General features: G+C 43.2%; 1 protein-coding gene across 1 annotated transcript in view; it reads left to right on the forward strand.

The window, feature by feature from the left end:
- The window catches only part of VRK2 (VRK serine/threonine kinase 2), a 36,196-nt gene extending 18,528 nt beyond the window's left edge, over positions 1-17,668 (forward strand). The window contains exons 8-13 of the mRNA XM_062489420.1: positions 8,829-8,949; positions 10,738-10,796; positions 11,973-12,157; positions 15,068-15,241; positions 15,406-15,612; positions 17,429-17,668. Of these exons, the coding sequence (XP_062345404.1) occupies positions 8,829-8,949; positions 10,738-10,796; positions 11,973-12,157; positions 15,068-15,241; positions 15,406-15,612; positions 17,429-17,668 (986 nt within the window). The remainder of the gene's footprint in view (positions 1-8,828; positions 8,950-10,737; positions 10,797-11,972; positions 12,158-15,067; positions 15,242-15,405; positions 15,613-17,428) is intronic.
- The last annotated feature ends 52 nt before the right edge of the window (positions 17,669-17,720 follow it).

Raw genomic sequence — 17,720 nt, forward strand, 5'->3', positions numbered from 1 at the left:
TCAAACTTAATTGGCTCTTGTTGGGAGGCCTGGTTTGTGCTTGCTGTACCCTGCAGAGGCAGGATTTGCTAATGCTGCATTGTCAAGGAAAAGGCTTTGGAGCCTGTCCTTTAGGGAGAGCTGTGTCTGAGTGTCACCATCTGTGTTATGGGAGGGTATTTCAAGATGACATTCCTTCTGCAAGGGGAAAAACCTTTTTTGAAGCCATAAAGTGTTAACTTTTTGAAATCTTTTTCCAGTAGCCTTTCATATATCTTACTTACTTAAACTCACTTTGATGGTATTGGAAACACATTTGCAGGTAAATTACATACATAGTCCTTTTATTGGATATTGATTGTACTGCCGTGCATTCCAAGGCAGACTTAATTCAACAATTCCCTAATTAGTTAAAGTCATAACCTATGTCTTGTATTCATTTACCATTAATTAAACCTTAGCTGTTTATTACACTGCAGTTCAAATCCAATAGCAGACCCATAGAGCCATGGAAAAGGGACTGGGAGGTCAATATTGAAAATATATGGTGTAAAGTCCCACTGATGGCTGCATTGTTCACAATCAATATGGTCAATGCAACACAACTTTCTTAGTTGCTATGTCAGCAAGACAAAAAGTCAATTCTAATGTTATGCTAGTGAAAAAAATGGTGATTATTGAAAAACTTTGACTCTTGCTACAAAAGAGTGTTTTTGTTAACTTTTCTTTCCCCTTTCCCCTCCTTCACCCCCAAGATAATCTCAAGCAGGAGGAATGGTTTGCTGCTGCCAGCTTGGTGAGCATCAGTGTCACAAGTGATAACTGCAGGAATTTGTGCTTGTTAATAGCTGCTGAACTGTTACCTTAAACTGATACTTTCTAACGAGTTTTAGTTGGCACAAACAACTGTATATTATTGCTTTTTCTATTAAAAGGACCATTGACCATGTAATGTAGAGGGTCTTGATAATTTGCTGGAGCTGTTAAAACCTGCAGTCGTTTAAGTCTGGTCATTAGGAAAAATGAAATAAGACTGGCAGGTATTTCCTGTTAAGACAACTGCATCATTTTACCTGCTAGAAAATACTTGGTGGTGAGGAGAGCATCTGTTTTGGACTCTTCTGGCCTTCCCAAGCATGCAGGTTGTTTTCTGGAGACCTGACTCTGCCTACTTTGCCTGGTGGTGTGTGTGGTGTGGCTGTGCACTGGTATTTGATGTGGATGCTCTTTGAAGAGTAGGAAGAAGCTGGAATATTGGGGATTTGGCTGTTGGATAGTTATAGCAGCCAGTTTGGTAATGTTTGTGGATGGGTATATGAATCTAGGACAGATAATTCCTTTTATTTGAAGGTGCAGGGAAATTTTACAGACTTGTGTGACAGAAAGCATGGATAGGAAGAGTGAGGCAAGTTTTGCAATCTGTCTCTTATATAACCTCCTCAAAGAGTTAGGGTCACGATGAAATTGTTTAAAACCAGAGGACTCCACAAAACAAAATATTCAGAAAGATAGTTTGAGGGCGCTTACCCCCCTCTTACACTTGAAAAGTGTTTGCTTGATAGCTGCAAACAAAATCCACAGCTTTTTCTGGTGCTTCTGCTGGAAGAGACTGCAGAACATGATGTGGGATCAGGTATTTACAGAGCATCCAAACTCTTTACGTGGAATGCCAACTCTGACCTTGTGATGGTGTCCTGCTTTTGTCTGGGATAGAGTTGATTTTCATCCCAGTAGCTGGTGCAGTGCTGTGGTTTTGATTTAGGATGAGAGTTAATAACAGAGGGATATTTTAGTTATTGCTGAGCAGTGCAGTCAAGGACTGCTGAGTTCCCCATGCTCTGGCAGTGAGGAGCTGCACAGGGAGCTGTGAGGGAGTGTGGCCAGGACAGCTGAGCTGGCCAGAGGGATAGTCCATACCCTGGGATTACAGGGACAGTGGATAAACTGGGGGGGTCAGCCAAGAGGGGCTGATTGCTGCTCAGATGGTGCTGAGCAGCTCTGTTGAGCATCGCTTACCTGTCAGGGGGGTTGTTCCTTTCCTTACCTTCCTTTTCATTATTATTATTTTCAATAATTTATTTCAACTATTAAACTGTTGTTATCTCAACTTGTGAATTTTAACTTTTTCCCCTGATTTTCCTTCCTGTCCCTCCAGGGAGGGGCAGGGGGTGAATGGCTGTGTTGGATTTTAATTGTTGGCTGGGGTTAAGCCACAAGAAACAGCCTGAATCCATTAAAGTCAAACTGCCAGAGTTTCCCCATTTGCAGCAGAGCTCTCAACATCCCAGGGAAAATCTGTATCTGCAGCGACTTCTGTTGGAGATTGCACAAGTTCAGCTGGCAGAATGCAGCAATGGGCTTCCCTGCTCTCTTGGTGTGAGGCTGAGAGGCACAGAAATGTCTCAGGATACTGAAAGACTTCCAGCAGCTGGAGCAGTCTCCTGTACAAAGTGAGGTGGGATGTTCTGAGATGTCTTTAAAGCCTTCATTCTGATTTCACCCTGCTTTTTCAGAGTGAAATACGTTGTTATTTCAATGCTCCAGAAATATCGTTCTAATTTTTAAATGCTATTTTATATAAATTGGATCCTTTCTAGAGGGCATTTTCTGCATGTGTGTCGCAACATAAATAACTCAGTCCCCCTGAACAACATCAGTGGCTGCCTTGAGCTGGACAAACGAGAACATTTTGACTTGTTCATGAAGCAGCTACTGAATAATACATCCAGAGGTTGAGGGACATGCTGAAGCTTTAACAAAATTAGGAATCAGTAGCTCATGGCAAAGCTTGGAGCTGATACCCTCCTTGCACAGAGCCTGTCAAATGCATTCCCTTCCCAGTAATTTAGGTCAAGGCCAGAGTTTCTGTGGTTGGAGAGTTTGATTATTCCCCAGGATCTCTGTGGAGTTCACCAGGTGTAGAGTTGTGCAGTCCACTGAGATGCAGAAAGGTTCCTTACCAGTGGCTACTGCAGGGAAACACTTTGGGATGGTGGGATTGCTCTGTGTTCTCCTGCCAGACTCTGGTAAGGCTGAATGGGATGTGCTGTTCCCATGGCAGCTGCATCCTTGAGCTGTGTTTGGAGTTCTCCTGGAACCAAGTAGGGCCCAGCCTGGCCTCTGCCACAGGATCCAACCCTGGGTTTGTGGCAGGATCCCATCCCAACCAGTGTGTAGGTATTTAAAGGTGAAACCCTTTTTATTCTGGTGCAGATTTCTCAGGGCACAACTGTCATTGGTTTTAGCGTCACATCAGAGTGTGCTCACTGTATTCATTTTTAAAGACGAGCCTGTATAAACAGTATTGCATTTTGGTTTGTTGATTGATAATTAAGGAGAATTATATCTGTACTCATTGTACATTTAAAAAGTTGTTACATAGTTAGTGTTAAAAAGTAATATTTGGATCAATGCCTCCTATGGATTTTTGGAGATTTTCTCCTCACTGAGGCATGCAGTCAATACCTAATTTCTCTGGAGATTTACTGCACTTAACATATTGAGGTCCTTTTAAGTACTCCAGTCCTGTGCATTGAGTGTGTAAGCCCAGTTTTAATTTGCTATCATTGATGAACATAGGAGTATGAAGTGTCTATGCTGAATTCCCTCCAGCATGTATTTGTGTTTGCCATCGATTCCAGGCTGAGTCCTCTCCCTTCTCCCAACGTTTCACAGTAACTCTGAGTGGTGTTGCTGTCTCTGGCATCAGTAGAGACCCCACTGAAGTCTGTGCAGGACTGATATTTACATCTGCAGTAGAAAAAGCTGCTTCCCACAGGAGTGGGGACTTAGGCTTTTCTGTGCCCCTCACACGGGGTTATTGCAGCTTGTGCTTGTCCCAGGCAGTGCCAGCCTTGGGCTGATGGCAGGGAATGCCCTGCAGCCCTTGTGCTGGTTTTCCCCACAGCTCCAGCAGAGCTGCTCTGTGGTATTAAAAACACAGCTCAGTGCTTGGCCATTTTTCCTATTCTACTGACTAGAATATTTGCAGGGTTTGTTTTGTGAGGAAGGATGTGCAACAATATAAACACCTATGCCTGGAAACACATTCTTTGGGAGCCTGCTTCCAGAGAACAAAGCTCTGAGTGGCTCTGGATCAAGAGGTTGATTTGGCATCTGTTCATGCATAGTTAGGATTCAGAGGGAGCCTGTGGGATTTTTTTTCTTTTTTTCTTGTCGGTCAAATGAATTATTGATCTGCTGCAGTTTGATATGTGTTTCCCAAAGACTGTGTACAGGACGAACGGTAAATCCTAAATAAAAAAAGGAAAATATAACCAATCTGGCAAAAAATAGGTGGAACTTTGCAGTGGGAAATAAATAAAAAGATGGTTTAGTTCCTGAGAGTTGGATTAGAAATGTGTGCCCAGCAGAGGAGGGGGCAGGACGTCGTTGTAAGTGAAAGAAGAGTCACTAGCAAGGAAAAGATTGGATGAGCTGCTGCAGCCACCTCTGGAAGCTGCCAGGAATGTTCAGAAGCAGCAAAAATAAGATGAAAAGCGTTTACAACTTTGTCACATCTCAGTACCGTGCCTGTAAATAGGCTGTTTAATTTTGGCTGTTGTTCTCTACACCAGGAATTCAGAAAGGTAGTGAATCTCAGCTGCTTGCCCACCCCTACTTGTCAGGCCCTTACCTTTGTGATTCTTTTTTCTGCCACACAGATGTGAAAGAAGAGTAAAACTTTCCTGTACCCACTCTCCTGTCACATGTTGCCCTTACTGCAAGCTTGGAACCTTTTGCTTCCGACCAGGTACTGGCATCTCCTGCCACCACCATTTTACCTCCCACCCAGACCTCGTGGTGACATTCCCTTGCACCTTCCAGCCTTTCCACTATATAAACCTCTCCCCAGCAGAGCAGGACCCCAACCTTCATTCTTTCAGCACATCCCATTCCACCAGTCCTGATGATTCCCTCCGGGCATCTCTGCTGGGTATTCCATGCCATGAGCCCATCATCCTATCAAGTGTGTGTTTGTAGGATCCCAGTTCAGGGGAGACAGCATGGCTGGCACAGGAAGTGTCCCTCTCTACCGTGTCACAGCTTGGGTTCTCTGGAAGAGCTGTACTCCAGCTGTGATGGTGCCATGGATTTTTCTTTGCTGCAATCCATGGTGGGGGTTATTGTCAGGGAGTACTCGAGCAGGAGGTGCAGGGCTGGGCATGAGGAGAGCAGAGATGGTTCTTGGCTGGCATTTGCCCTGTCTGAGGCTGGATAACTCTGTGCAAGCACTAAACTGTATCAGTAATTTAATGTACTTCTCTAACCTCTCCTGTGGAGCCACCCACTATTCCATTGATCATTATCCTGCTGCAGGGAGCTCTTCAGACTGACTAGGACCTAAGGGAAGGAATACTTCATTAGCTGCTTTTTGGTGTTGTTGGTTTTTTGGGTATTTTTTTTGTGGTTTTTTGTGGGTTTTTTTTGTTTTGTTTTGGGTTTTTTTTCATCTTTTCATTTCTCCTACCCCTAATAGAGGCACTGATTTTTGGCAAGTCTTGTACTTGTCGGATTTTTAATAATCTCAGCCTTGAGTTAAGTTATATCACTTTGTGTTGATACATTTTTATCATAATTGTATTTCATCATGGTCATGTTAACCGTCCTTTCCTTTATGGGCTTTTGCATTACTGGATGTGGTGTGAGTTACCATAAATTCATGTCCTGTAATGCCAGTGAGAATTGGAGGTGCCACTGCACATCCATGCAATGTGAGCAACCAAAATAATCCTGTTTATGAAAAGCTTCTAATAAAAAAAAAAAATCACTAATAGTGATGTTATCAGGTAACAGTGCTAATAAAAAATAAGAGAGTATTTCATCTGTCATGTGTTAGATATTTACAAAAGGCTGGAGAAAAGCAGCTAAACAGAGGCCATAGAGAAACCTTCCATTTTTACTTCTGTTTCAGAGGAGTTCTTGGGAGCTGTGGAGTTTTGAGAGCATATTGTGGCTGTTGTGATATCATTGATCTATTTGATCTATTGATCTATCAAATAATAATCTGAATATAAATTAGAGTGGAGATAGGTGCCAAATTCAGTGTACAGAGATCCATCATCTATTTTCTTCTAGGGTGAATTGCTTCAGTTATTCTGAGTTATTGGACCCTGTGCCTGCGTATTGAGTATGTTTGTGACATATTTGAAATTCTGATTTCATTGATGTGGTTGTGAGTTCATCAACTTCAGTGGAGTTGTTCCTGATTTATCTTGGTAGGACTAAGAACAGAGTCAGGCCTTATATCTCCAAATTAAAAACATTAAACTATAAAGACATTATGAAATAAAAATCACCAATATGTTCCCATGAAATACTACTTCATATGAGAGTACAATAATAGCAAAAAAAACCCCACGCAGGAAAAAAAAAAGCAGAAATCAAACATCTATTAATAAACCCCAGCAAGGTTTTCAGCAGAGAAGTAAGAATTTGGAGTGTACACTGGTTGGAGTGTACACTCTTGTAACTGTGACAAGTTATCAAGCAGAATTGTTTTATTTTCAGGTGGCTGTCCTATTTAAAGTAAAAGCAGATTGATTTTTCTCCCTGATGTTTATCAAGAATTCCTGTGATCTTCAAATGTGTGAGCAGATTTATTTATGCAAGTAAACATATCTTTGAAATTTATCTAATAGTGCTCTATTTGATGTGAAAATTAATAATTCCATTGTCCATAGATAATACTAACTTGCCAAAGATTAATCAGTTACGCAAGTACAGCCAAAGAATTAAATGCTGACATTGTCGTGGTTCTACAAAAGCCCCATGTAAATATCTGTGTTTACAGCACTTGTGGTGGCCTGGGAGATAAAGGGAAAGGGGAGTTACTGTCTCCTGTGAAATATTTCTGTCACTGCTGGGCAGGGGTGCTTTAGCTGCACATACCGTTTTGTAGTCCCTGTGCCTGCTGTGGCTCTGGGCAGGGGTCAGCCGAGGCTCTTGGTTTGTCATGGCTTTGTCCCAGGAGCGGCAGGTGAGAGGGAAGGTCATTAGTCATGGCCAAACTGTGAAGAAACTTTTAATCTCTGGCACTGTTTTGTCGGAAAATTGCTTGTCTTGGGGTAGCTTCTGAAATATGATTGGTTTGCAGTTATTTATAGATGCACATCAATGAATCCCCTCCCCCCCCGGGAAATAAAGCTGTCCATTGGAATTCTGACAATTTTCATCAAAAGGCCGCTTTCTGTAGCATCTCCCACACAAACAGATGCCAGAAAGGCATTGTGAAAATTAGAGGATCTGCAGTCAAAAATGCTGGTTTATATGGATCTAATCTGGAATTGCCATGATGGAAAAAGGAGTTGTGAACACATGTGTGAATGGAATTGTTCCATAGTTACCAGGAGATTTATGGCTAGAGAAATCACTACAGAACAGCAAGTGGTAGAGATTGTGTTTTTATTTTAATATGGGAGCCAAGTCTTGCATTAGGATGTTGCTGAAGCCAGGGCAGAAAATAAACGACGCCCGAGGGACAGCACAGTGGTGTTGGATCCAGGGGCCTTTAATAATCCCAAGCCTAAGAGCAGTTAGGATAAGGAATGTGTAAAAACTAATCTGCTGCTTTTACAGTAATGTGTGTACAGGAACAAGGAGCAGTTATGATGTGTTGGCACCGTGGCTTTTAGCAGATGACTTCTTAAATTAAAAGATAAGTTCGTTGAGTGACTTTCTGGAATTTATTTAATGAAGGGCCATAAAATACGGTATCTGTTTACAGCTGGATTAACAGCACAGTGCTCAGCTACTGGTCTTTACACTGGATAGAAAGTGCCAAACAAGTCTGAATTCTTCTTTTATTCTTGGAAAGCACATATTCATTTTGGAAAAGCATATATTTAACTTCTACATCTGTCTGTCTTTAATCACGGCAAGCAGTTTCTGGTTTTACAGATTCCATGTGGTTTTGACATGCAAACTTGTAGGCTGCAAGTCAAAGAAATCCTGCAGTGCTCCTCCTTGTTCAGTTTTAGCAAGTTTGGTTTCCTCTGGGTAGCAGCAAGCACTAACAATCCTGTTGGTATTGCACTTTCCCCCTCCCTCTTTCTCTAGGAAAACCCAGTCTGTAGATTAACCTCATTTTTTCTGTGTAGACGATGCTCAGGGATGGGGTTAATTTTGGGGGTCATTTTTTCTCCTGTATTTGTGTCTGCCTGGGGCGTGCAGAGATTAAGTTGTTCCTGAAATAACTTCCTTTTTGGAAGCAGCAGTGGGAAGTTCACGCAGGACTTAGCTAAGCAGCGAGTGTGTTTTGGGTCGTGCAGAGCTCCGCAGAGCCGAGGAGCAGGCTCTGGGTGAGTCAGTGCACACTAGATGGCACTTTTGTCCCAGTATCCGAGTTCAAACGGCTCGGCGAGAGAACAGGAAAGGCCATCAGTGTTTAGTCTGCTCTCATAGAGTCCCTGCATGACCAATGTGGACCCCATGGACTTCCTGGAACATGTGTTAGCAATTTAGCGGCAGACATTTATTTCTTTGTTTTACTGCTTGACTCTTTGAGAAAGTGTTGGTACTCAGTTATGGGCTGTCTGGATCATGTCAGAGGCCATGGGGATCAAGTCCATGTGACAGGCCAGACTGAGGAAGGATGGAGCTGGAGGAGGTGAGGAAGCTGACCCTCACTTGAGCAGGAACAAGTCACTGCCTGTCTGTGGCCTGTGGCCAAATGCCGAGGCAGTTCAGGTCTAGTACAGCTGAACAAACAAAACACTTTGCCCATTTGGCTTCTTCATATTTCATCAGCACCAGTTCAATCAAAGTCTTTTCTATTTCCTAAGAAGAGGTTCCTATTCTTAATTGTATTTTTTTTCTCTCTCTCCCCCACCCCCTTTCCCACATTTTAGCCCCATCCAGACGAGGTGACCTTGAAATCCTTGGCTACTGCATGCTGCAGTGGCTGTGTGGGAAGCTGCCCTGGGAGCAGAACCTCAAGGACCCTGTAGCTGTCCAGACTGCAAAAACAAAGTAAGGACAAACCCCCCGACACATGGACACACCAGCCTGAAGCCCTGTGGCATCCTCACTGCTTCCCAGCTCTGGGAAACACAGGTTTCCATGCTGCAGAACAGCACCTCAGGAGAAAGCTAAAACAATCTTCCTTAATTAAGAGAGATGTTGGAAGCAGTTAAAATGGAAACTTCATGTGCGTGTGTACCCTCCTTTGCGTGTTTATGTCTGTGCTGCTGTGAGGGGAGGATGGATTCCAGTGTACAGTACACAGGCATTTTGTCTGGTGTGTTTTTTCCAATACTTTTTTTTTTTTTTCCCCAAGAAAACATTTGTAAATTAGCACAGACCTTAGTGTACATACAGAATGTTGTTGTGTGGTTCCAATTAAACTTCATGGGTGCTTTGTAGAGACTGTAGTACAAATATCTCTTGGAGGTTTTTCCGCATGTGCACTCAATTTATTTAACTTTCTATATGATACTGTTTTTCAGATGTTTTTCTGTAGGATTTTAGTGTTGCATAAGCCTACTGCCATTACAAACAATTAAATACCAAAACACAAAGGAGCTTGGTGAAAATCTTTTCCTTTTTCCCAGCATGACTTGGAGCTCACTGGAGCAACAGTGGATCAGTGTTTTCTTCCTCTGACCTCCTAGCTAGGACTGGAGGGAGTTAATTGCATGTGGTACCTGTAGCAGGCTCCACAGCAGAGGAGCTATCCAGAACTGTAACATCACAGTAGCAGGAGGCAGCAAATTTTTAAGTAGGGCAGGTCACACCAGAGGTACCTGCTGGGGGTGGCTGATCCCCGAAATCCCTGTGCAGGTTCCATGGGCAGCGGCTCCTGCAGCCTGCACATGGGGCCGAGCGCAGCTGGGAATGTTGACACCCTCTGCTGTGCTTAATATTTCTCCTTTAGAAGATCATTACACAGCCCCCTGCGAGGTAACACTTAGACAATTCAATGGGAAATCAATTTAATCAATCAAGCTGCTCCAGTGATTCTTCCCTTGCCGTTAACCCTTGGATGGCTCGCATTTCCCGGATGCTGAGCAAAAGGAGGCTTCAAGAAAATGCACAGAAAATGACACAGATTCCTCTTATCAGAAATGTCTTCTTACTCTAATTAATTGTATTCCTGGAATTAGATATCTTGCCCAGGTTATCCCTCTTATCTGTCTTAATTTTCAGGTTCCTGTGGGTGCTGGACTGCCCAAGATGAAGGCTGGTGTTATTCCTGCTTTTAGGAATTGATGCAGAGCTTCTTTGCTGTTGCTGTTTCTGGATGGTCAGGAATTACACCTGTGGCCCTACTGTTTATGAAGCATGTGGTACTTTAGGTGATGTGACCTCCCTGTCCCCTTGTGGCCCTGCCGTGCCTAGGTGTAATTTTCCCAACCACGTGCTCCATGGCAGAGAGGATCTGATGCTAAATGATAGGAAGGCAGAGCAGAACTGTTGCTTACATTCCAAAACACGAATGGGAATCATCAATCTGAAATCAGAACAAGCCATTTCACTCAAAGGGCTTTTGTTTTTCCTTTTAGAAAGCTTAAAATATGTGCAAAAAAACCCTTAAAGTGCAGTTTTAGTTGTCAACCTGGTATTGGTGAAACCAGCAGTGTGCAAAGAGTTAAAAATGGAGCTGGTGAGGGGAGATCTGGGTTCAAAAGCAGTCCTGTGAATCATTAGCTATCCTGGAGGTCGACCCCCTTTGGAACTGAGACTTGCTGTCTTCCTAAATCCCGAATGAGGAATCACCTGCTCCAAAAGTGCATTAAACTGTTGCACTCTGTGTTTCAGACTTATGGATGAGCTCCCAGATTCAGTGCTGAGATGGGATTCTCCTGGAAGCAGCTGCAGTAAGTGGAATTGCACCTGTACCCTATGGCTCTTCAGTCTCTTCCTAAACACAGTTCAGTGTCTGACTCTGGCGGGGGGAGGAGCAGAAGAGAAAGGAAAGTAACACAAATTGAACAAAGTCTTTGGAAAAAAAAGAATCTTGCTCAGCCTGTAATGTATGCCATGGAGTGACATAAGGGATCTTGGCCATATGTAATCCAAGGTGTTGGGAAGCAGTGACTATCTTGGAAACAGAAGTAGCTGTTAGTATGGAAATAGTAGGCAACTGTCTACCAAAGGTTTATTGCTCAATGCTCAGAGTTTGAAAAAGCAAATGCATGCACAGTTTGTCTTGTCTTGTTTCTTCCTTCCCTGGAATACAAAAGTAACCCAGGGAAAACACCAAAGGTCAATATCTATTTTCGATTTATTCCCTTATTTTCCTAGCACTTTTGTATTGGAATTATTGGAATGCAGTGTGTATTAGGGGAAATTTATTCATGATGTGTATACATATTTAATAAATCTTTCCTGCTGGGATTTGACCAGATGCTAATATCTGGTGTAGCACTCCAGTTTTAGGATACACTTGGGTCTTCAACTGAAAGAGAAGTTTGAACCCCCCCATATGTTTTCCATACTAGCATTATTTCAGCCCATTCAATGGTTACCCTGGTTTTTGAAACACTTGATGGAAAAATGTTGCTGCTGTTGGACTGTTTTGGGATGCAATCAGAAAAACAGTAGTATTTGAAGTAAAAAAAAAAAAAAAAGTTGTGGTTTTCCAAAGCATTCCCAGTATTTATGCAGATTAAATAATACTGTCCAGAGTAATTAATATTTAAAGGAATATGGTTATTTAGCAAAGATTTTTCTCTTTTTACACAGAACTATCAATACTTGTTGATAAAGCATTTTCATTTTTATCCTTGGATAACTGTCAATGCTGTGGGAATTAGTGCATGAACATAACAAGATGGAGCACTTCAAGTCTGGCTTGTTTATCCAAGTCTGTCTTTTCCTTTTCTCCTCCCAAAAAGACAAGACATTGTCAGTTCTGTGTTTTGAGTGTGCCTTCAGCTGAAATTGTGTTGTCTTGTTTGGCAGCGGAGGATTGGCATCTGTGTTGGAATGAGATCCTTTCTGAACTTCTGGGGTTGCACTCAGTAAAATTCACAGTCAAATCTGCTCTACAGGTGAAATAGCCAAGTTTCTGGCCTCTGTTTCTGGCTTAGCTTACGCTGAGAAGCCAAAGTATCAAGTGCTGAAGAAAATCCTGCTGGATGGCCTGGAGTCAAGTGGGATGCGCTACGATGGCCCTCTGGAATTTTCCACAGTGGCAGTGTGCACACGGAATCACCACACTGCTAAGGCATCCAGAGTGAGTGAGACAGCTCCTGGGATCATTTCTGACAGCTCCTGTTGGAGAGGAGGAAATAGTTAAAGCGCTCAGAATGAGACTGACACAGCAGTTCTTCTGCCTTAAATGCACCATGTTTGTTAATTCCTGTTTCCCCTGGCTTTGCTAAAAAGTGGAATGTCAACCCTCAAGGAGGAAGAACTGCCATGAGTCCTTTTGACCCACAGGCTCTCACTTCAAAGCAGTAGGTCTGTGGAGAATGATTTACTTTCAGGATAATGGGGAAGTCAAGGACTTTGTTCACTAACATCTTGAAGACAAGCCTGGATGCCAGGTTTTTCCTTCGTCCCAGATTAAAAGCAGAGTTACCTTTATCAGTGACAGCATTTAATTAATTTTCTTGCTTTCAGGCTGTTCTTTGTCATTTGCCTTTATCCTTCTGTGGTGTGGAGATGTTCCTGTGGCTTTAGCTGTGCTGTTGGTGTGCACTGGCACAGGATTTTCCAAGTGACAGCTCTCCTGTGCTATTTTCCTTCAGTGTTCTAAGTTCATAAAGCCCAGCTTCCCTAAGCATAGAGGGAGGTAATTAGCAGTTTTGCTGGGAAATGCCAGTTCTGTTGTTCCTGTGAAAGTGTCCATATGCAGCAGCCCTGTGCAGGGCTCTGGGGCACGTGCAATAAGGCAGGGTCAGGGTCCCATCCATTTTTAATATTCCTGGTGAACTTTGGACCATCACAAGTGTGCATGAGCCAAGAATGCAGGATGCAAACTAATGTGACTGATAGGCTGCGAGATGAGTGGTGATTCAAGTATCAGTGCACAGATGGTTCTGATTTGCTGAGTTTTGTAGCTGCTGCAACTGAAGACATAAAATATCCTTCTAGTCATAAATTAGCTCTTTGGAAGCAAAACCTTGGCACCAGAGCTTTACAACCTTCAATTAGTAGGGAAAGAAGTATTTGAATGACTGTGGTATTGACATCTGTAGGCCTGCATAGTAATCATTCCTAATAGAAGAGAGTATCTGTTTGAGGGGGTTTTGCATGGCTAATTAACCACCAGTGAGAATATGTAATTTTTTCATGATCTCCTGATTGTCACCTTTCTCTCATGATACAATTAGATTTTATTGTAGCAAGTGCCTCACAAACCAATTGTCAGCACTATTTATGTATTGTGGAAGGCAGAACAAAAGTTCACGTTTAATGAAAAGGCACTGGGTTTTGATCTTGGTAATTACAGATACTTAGCTTAGCACTTCTATTGACTTTTCTGATTTTGCCCCCCCCCCCCCTTTTTTTTTTCCATTTTGACAAACCCAAAAGCTGTTTTGGTGACAGGACTTGTATGGTTGTGATGGTGAGCACTGTGCCCTCACTCATTTGAGAAGTTTTTTTAAGTTTGCACTGTTTTGTGAACTGACTCGGAGCATCAGGTAGCTGTTAACTGATCTCCAGCTGATCCCTGATCCTGCTGGATCTCTCTTTCACAGGAGTCTTTGATTTCTTGGAGTCCAACACTAAACAGTAAATCTATTTCCTTCTTAAGCCTGGTCAAAGACTCAACAGTGTGTGGCACAAAAGGTGGTTTCAATCTTGCAGGCTGCAGGAGTTGCTACAGCACTGGATACTTGCAAGTCACACCCCCTTGTAAAATCCCTGGCTGAGGAGTCTCTGTTATCACCATTCCTGTGCTGCAGGGTTCTGTGGGATTGGGTTTGATGGCCAGGAAGGGGATCAGAGGGAATACCTGGGTGTTACTAAATCTTGGCACCTGTCAGCACTTTCTCAGGGCAATCTGTAATGTTGAGTGTCTCACTTCTTGTAAGAGTGAGAACACCAAGATCACCTGTGTATTACTGCAGCCTGTTCCTTCAGCCAGTTTCCTCTAAACACTTGCTGCAAAACAGCTGCAGAAAGACAATTTCAGGCTTATTCAAAGGATCTAAGGAGTACTTAAATACAAGTAGAGAGGGCAGGTAACTGAACTGTCTTGAAATTTATTGCTATTTTCAGAAAGTGCAATGTTTCAGTGGCCTGGTGCACTTGATGCTGCAGCCCTGACAGTGCTGGTTGACAGGCAGGCTCTTCCCAATGCATCTTTTCCCAGTGCAGCTCTTCCCAATGCCTGTAGTGATCCTAGGCCTGACTCTTCATCTCAGCATTCCCTTTCCCTCTCCCTCTCCTTTTCTTCACCAAACACTTCTCTCATTGAAGAGACAGCATTGGAATAGTGGGAGCCACTGCAAACAAGCCAGTGTCTCCTCATTTGTTGCTTGTGAACGGGATCTGACTCCAGCTGCTCATATTCCTCCTGTACCAGTTTGGCTCACAGAAAATGAGGGGATTTAGGGTTAATTCCCTTCTGAGAGCAGTGAACAACTCGTGTAGCACCAGCTCCTTGATGATGTGAAGAGGATTGCATGGGTTTTAGGAAATCGCTCCCTGTATAGTATCTCAGTCTAATCTTGAGGTGGCCTAAGAAGTGTAGCAGTGGCTACATCCTGATTCTTAGTTCCAACTGCACACCAGAGAGAGGTGATAGAATATTATTCGCATTAATTCCCAAATTTGTTTACCAGATCTTTTGACCCTGGGTAAATATTTTCAGCTTTTCCCCCTACAGTGAAAGTGCTGATGTTGGGGCAAAAGTGGGGTGAAAGTGGGTGGAAAGCCAGGTCACTGCTTGCTTGATCTTGTAGAAATCAGACCCAAAATAATTGCATTAGTGCCAACTTGTAATTTTATTAGGATGAAATATGGTAATTTTTAGGTGTAAATCCACTTATTTTCACTTTTGGAACTTAGCTTTAAGTCCTGTTTGGAAAGTGATGCAGTTATTTCAGGTGTGTATAGATGGTGAAGATCATTCTTTTTCTGTGTGAAATATGGGCTTTTTTTCAGTGTACAAAATGCTTACTGTGCACCCCAGGTTCGCCTCCCAAAGCCTCCACCAAAACCAGCTCAGCGGAAGGGAGAAAAGTCAGAAGGTGAAGAACCTGCCTGTCAAAACAAAGTTTGTGGGGGGGTGACAGGCACACAGTTCCCGGGAGAAGGAAAGCCAAATACAAGGAGGAGGAAGGCTCCACAAGCAGAGCTGCAGCAGGTGAGGATTGGGGTGCTGCAGCACCACCCAAATCTCCCTGTTCATTAGCTCCATGTCTGTCTCTTGGGGTGGGTGAGGAGGAACAGGGCTGGAAAACAGCCAAGGGCTCTGTCACAAGCTCCCAGTTACCTCGGGTAACACTGAACTCATTGAATTCCTTTCAGCACAGAGAGTTACTGTCTGTAACTCAGCAGGCTCCCTTGCCCCAGCCTTCTCCAAAACCAGTGCAGCAGAAGGAAGACACAGGGCATGGGGACCTCTCCAACTGCCTAAGCAGGCCCTGCACCCGGGGAACACAGCAGCAGCTCCAGGTGGAAGAGAAGCCACTTGGATTTTACACTACATGGCAGGAGCCTGAGCACCCAAAAAAGGTGAGGGGTGTGGTGTTACCATAGAACAGTCACAGTGCCTTGAAAAGGAAAGATCAGCTTTTCTAGAAACAGGAGTTCCAAAAACCCCTTGAAGCCTCAACTGTGTGTATGCAAACTGTTTGCCACGAACACTAAAGGTTTGTGGGTAATTGCCTGAATGTTCTATTGGCCAGCTACCACTGCAGTTTGTGTAACTGCAGAGCAAAGCCCTGCATGTGGATGCAGATTGTAATTTCCCAACTCTATCTCCCTTTGTGGACCCTGGTGTTTGCTTGGTAGAAACTTAGTTCAGTAGTTTCCTTCTCTGTGTAGTGGAAAATTTCATTGTGCTGGTTACTTAAGTCCTTAAATTCTGAGTCTTACATGAGAGGATTTTAGCAGTTAATAAACTCACCTTGACTATTACTGTTAATTCAGTGCATAAAAGGACTGAATTAATAGTTTCAATCTTACTCTTAAACTGTACAACAGGAAAAAAAATGAAAAAATTAACCAGTTTTAGTACAAATAATACAGCACCATTCTCTCTCAGTGATTACCCTGTGCTCCTGTTCTCTGGAGCTCTGGTGTATTTTAGAGAGGGGATTCCACCCTGGTTTCCTTTCATATAAATAAATAACTTTGTTAAATGAGGACAGTTTCCAATGAGCACAAAAATGCAACTTTAAAGGTAGCTTTATGATTAATCTGAAATTCTTTGCTTCAACCAGTCTGATCATCACTGCCTGGAGACTCCGGTACAAGCTGGGAGAGGGAAGCAAAAGCACAGCTGTACCTGAGAGCACCAGGCAGGACAGTGGTGAGCAGAACCATCCTGGGAGATGTTTTGGCTGCCACCAGGGGAATAGGAAGGCATCCCAGTGTTTCTTGCTAGTCCTCAACTGTAAAGATTTTGCAGAAAAGGGACCAGTCACTAGGCTGCTAGTTCAATTATATTTGTTTGGATTTAGTTTTTCTAATGGAAAAGCTGCTATTGAAATAGGATTAAACAGTGCTGTTACCACGTAGAACCATTCTGTGGTATTCACTGAATATTCTGCATACTAGGGGGGCTTTAAATGGGTGCCAGATAGCATTTAAGCCATTCAGATGAGAAAGTGGAAAAGGAAAAAAGGCAGGATTCTCTTAGCTTCATTTTGCAGAATTCCTCTCAATTCCTCTCACATAAATCAGGAGCTTAGTGGAAAGCTCTCTAGGAAACCAAGGCTGTCCCTGGTGCTAAGGGACAGTGGAAAAGTGAGTCAAGGCTTGGCTAAGTGAGAAGGGGGAGTGTAGTGTTTGTGTATCCCTTTCAGAGGTGGAGGCTGGCCAAGGACAGCATTGCTGCTGGAGAGATGTAGAACAGCCCAGGCACTCCTGGCCAGCCAGAACAAGCCCCACTTTACCAGTTTATGCTCCTTGTGATGGGCAGAAGTTCAGCTTCACTGTGAAATGCAAAACTTACACAAACCAAACCAGCACATTCACACTTAAAATCATGTCTCAAGTTTCCAGGATAAACCTTTATTAGCAGGAACACAGGAAAGACTGAATATATTAAATGTTTTGGGAAACAAGTTGAAGATAGAGAAGATTTTCAGCTGTAGACTTCAATAGTAAATATAGATGTCGCTTTAGGAGGTGTTTAACCATGCCTTATGTTATACACACTCCCCCTACACTATCCATACAAGTGCAAATTCCAGAGGTAAGACTTTGTAAGAATTGTAATGCTTTCTCTAGGATAACTTAAATACCTCAATGGCATCTCTGTATTTTTGATTCACATCTCACTTCATATTAGCTTTATAATCACAGCTTTTTTTTCCTCCTGCAGGAAGACACTGCAAGAGAGCTGCCACCGTTTGACCCCTACAGAATAGTCTCAGAATCCCGAAAGAAACACAATCACCTTGTAACTCCAGTTCCTGCAGCAGCATCCCAGGCTGGTGCTGACACCACTCATCCCTCTCTCTCCGCTGTGCTTAGGCTGGCATTTGCTGATGAAACCTACCCCTACACTGCAGCTGTTCTGATGCTTCTGCTGCTCATTGTCCTGTCCTTGTATCTGCTTTAATGTTGCTGTTCCCCTGTCTTCAGTGGGAGTGCAGCGGTGCTTCCACCATGCA

Source organism: Cinclus cinclus, chromosome 3, assembly GCF_963662255.1.
Source record: "Cinclus cinclus chromosome 3, bCinCin1.1, whole genome shotgun sequence".
Taxonomy (NCBI): Eukaryota; Metazoa; Chordata; class Aves; order Passeriformes; family Cinclidae; genus Cinclus; species Cinclus cinclus.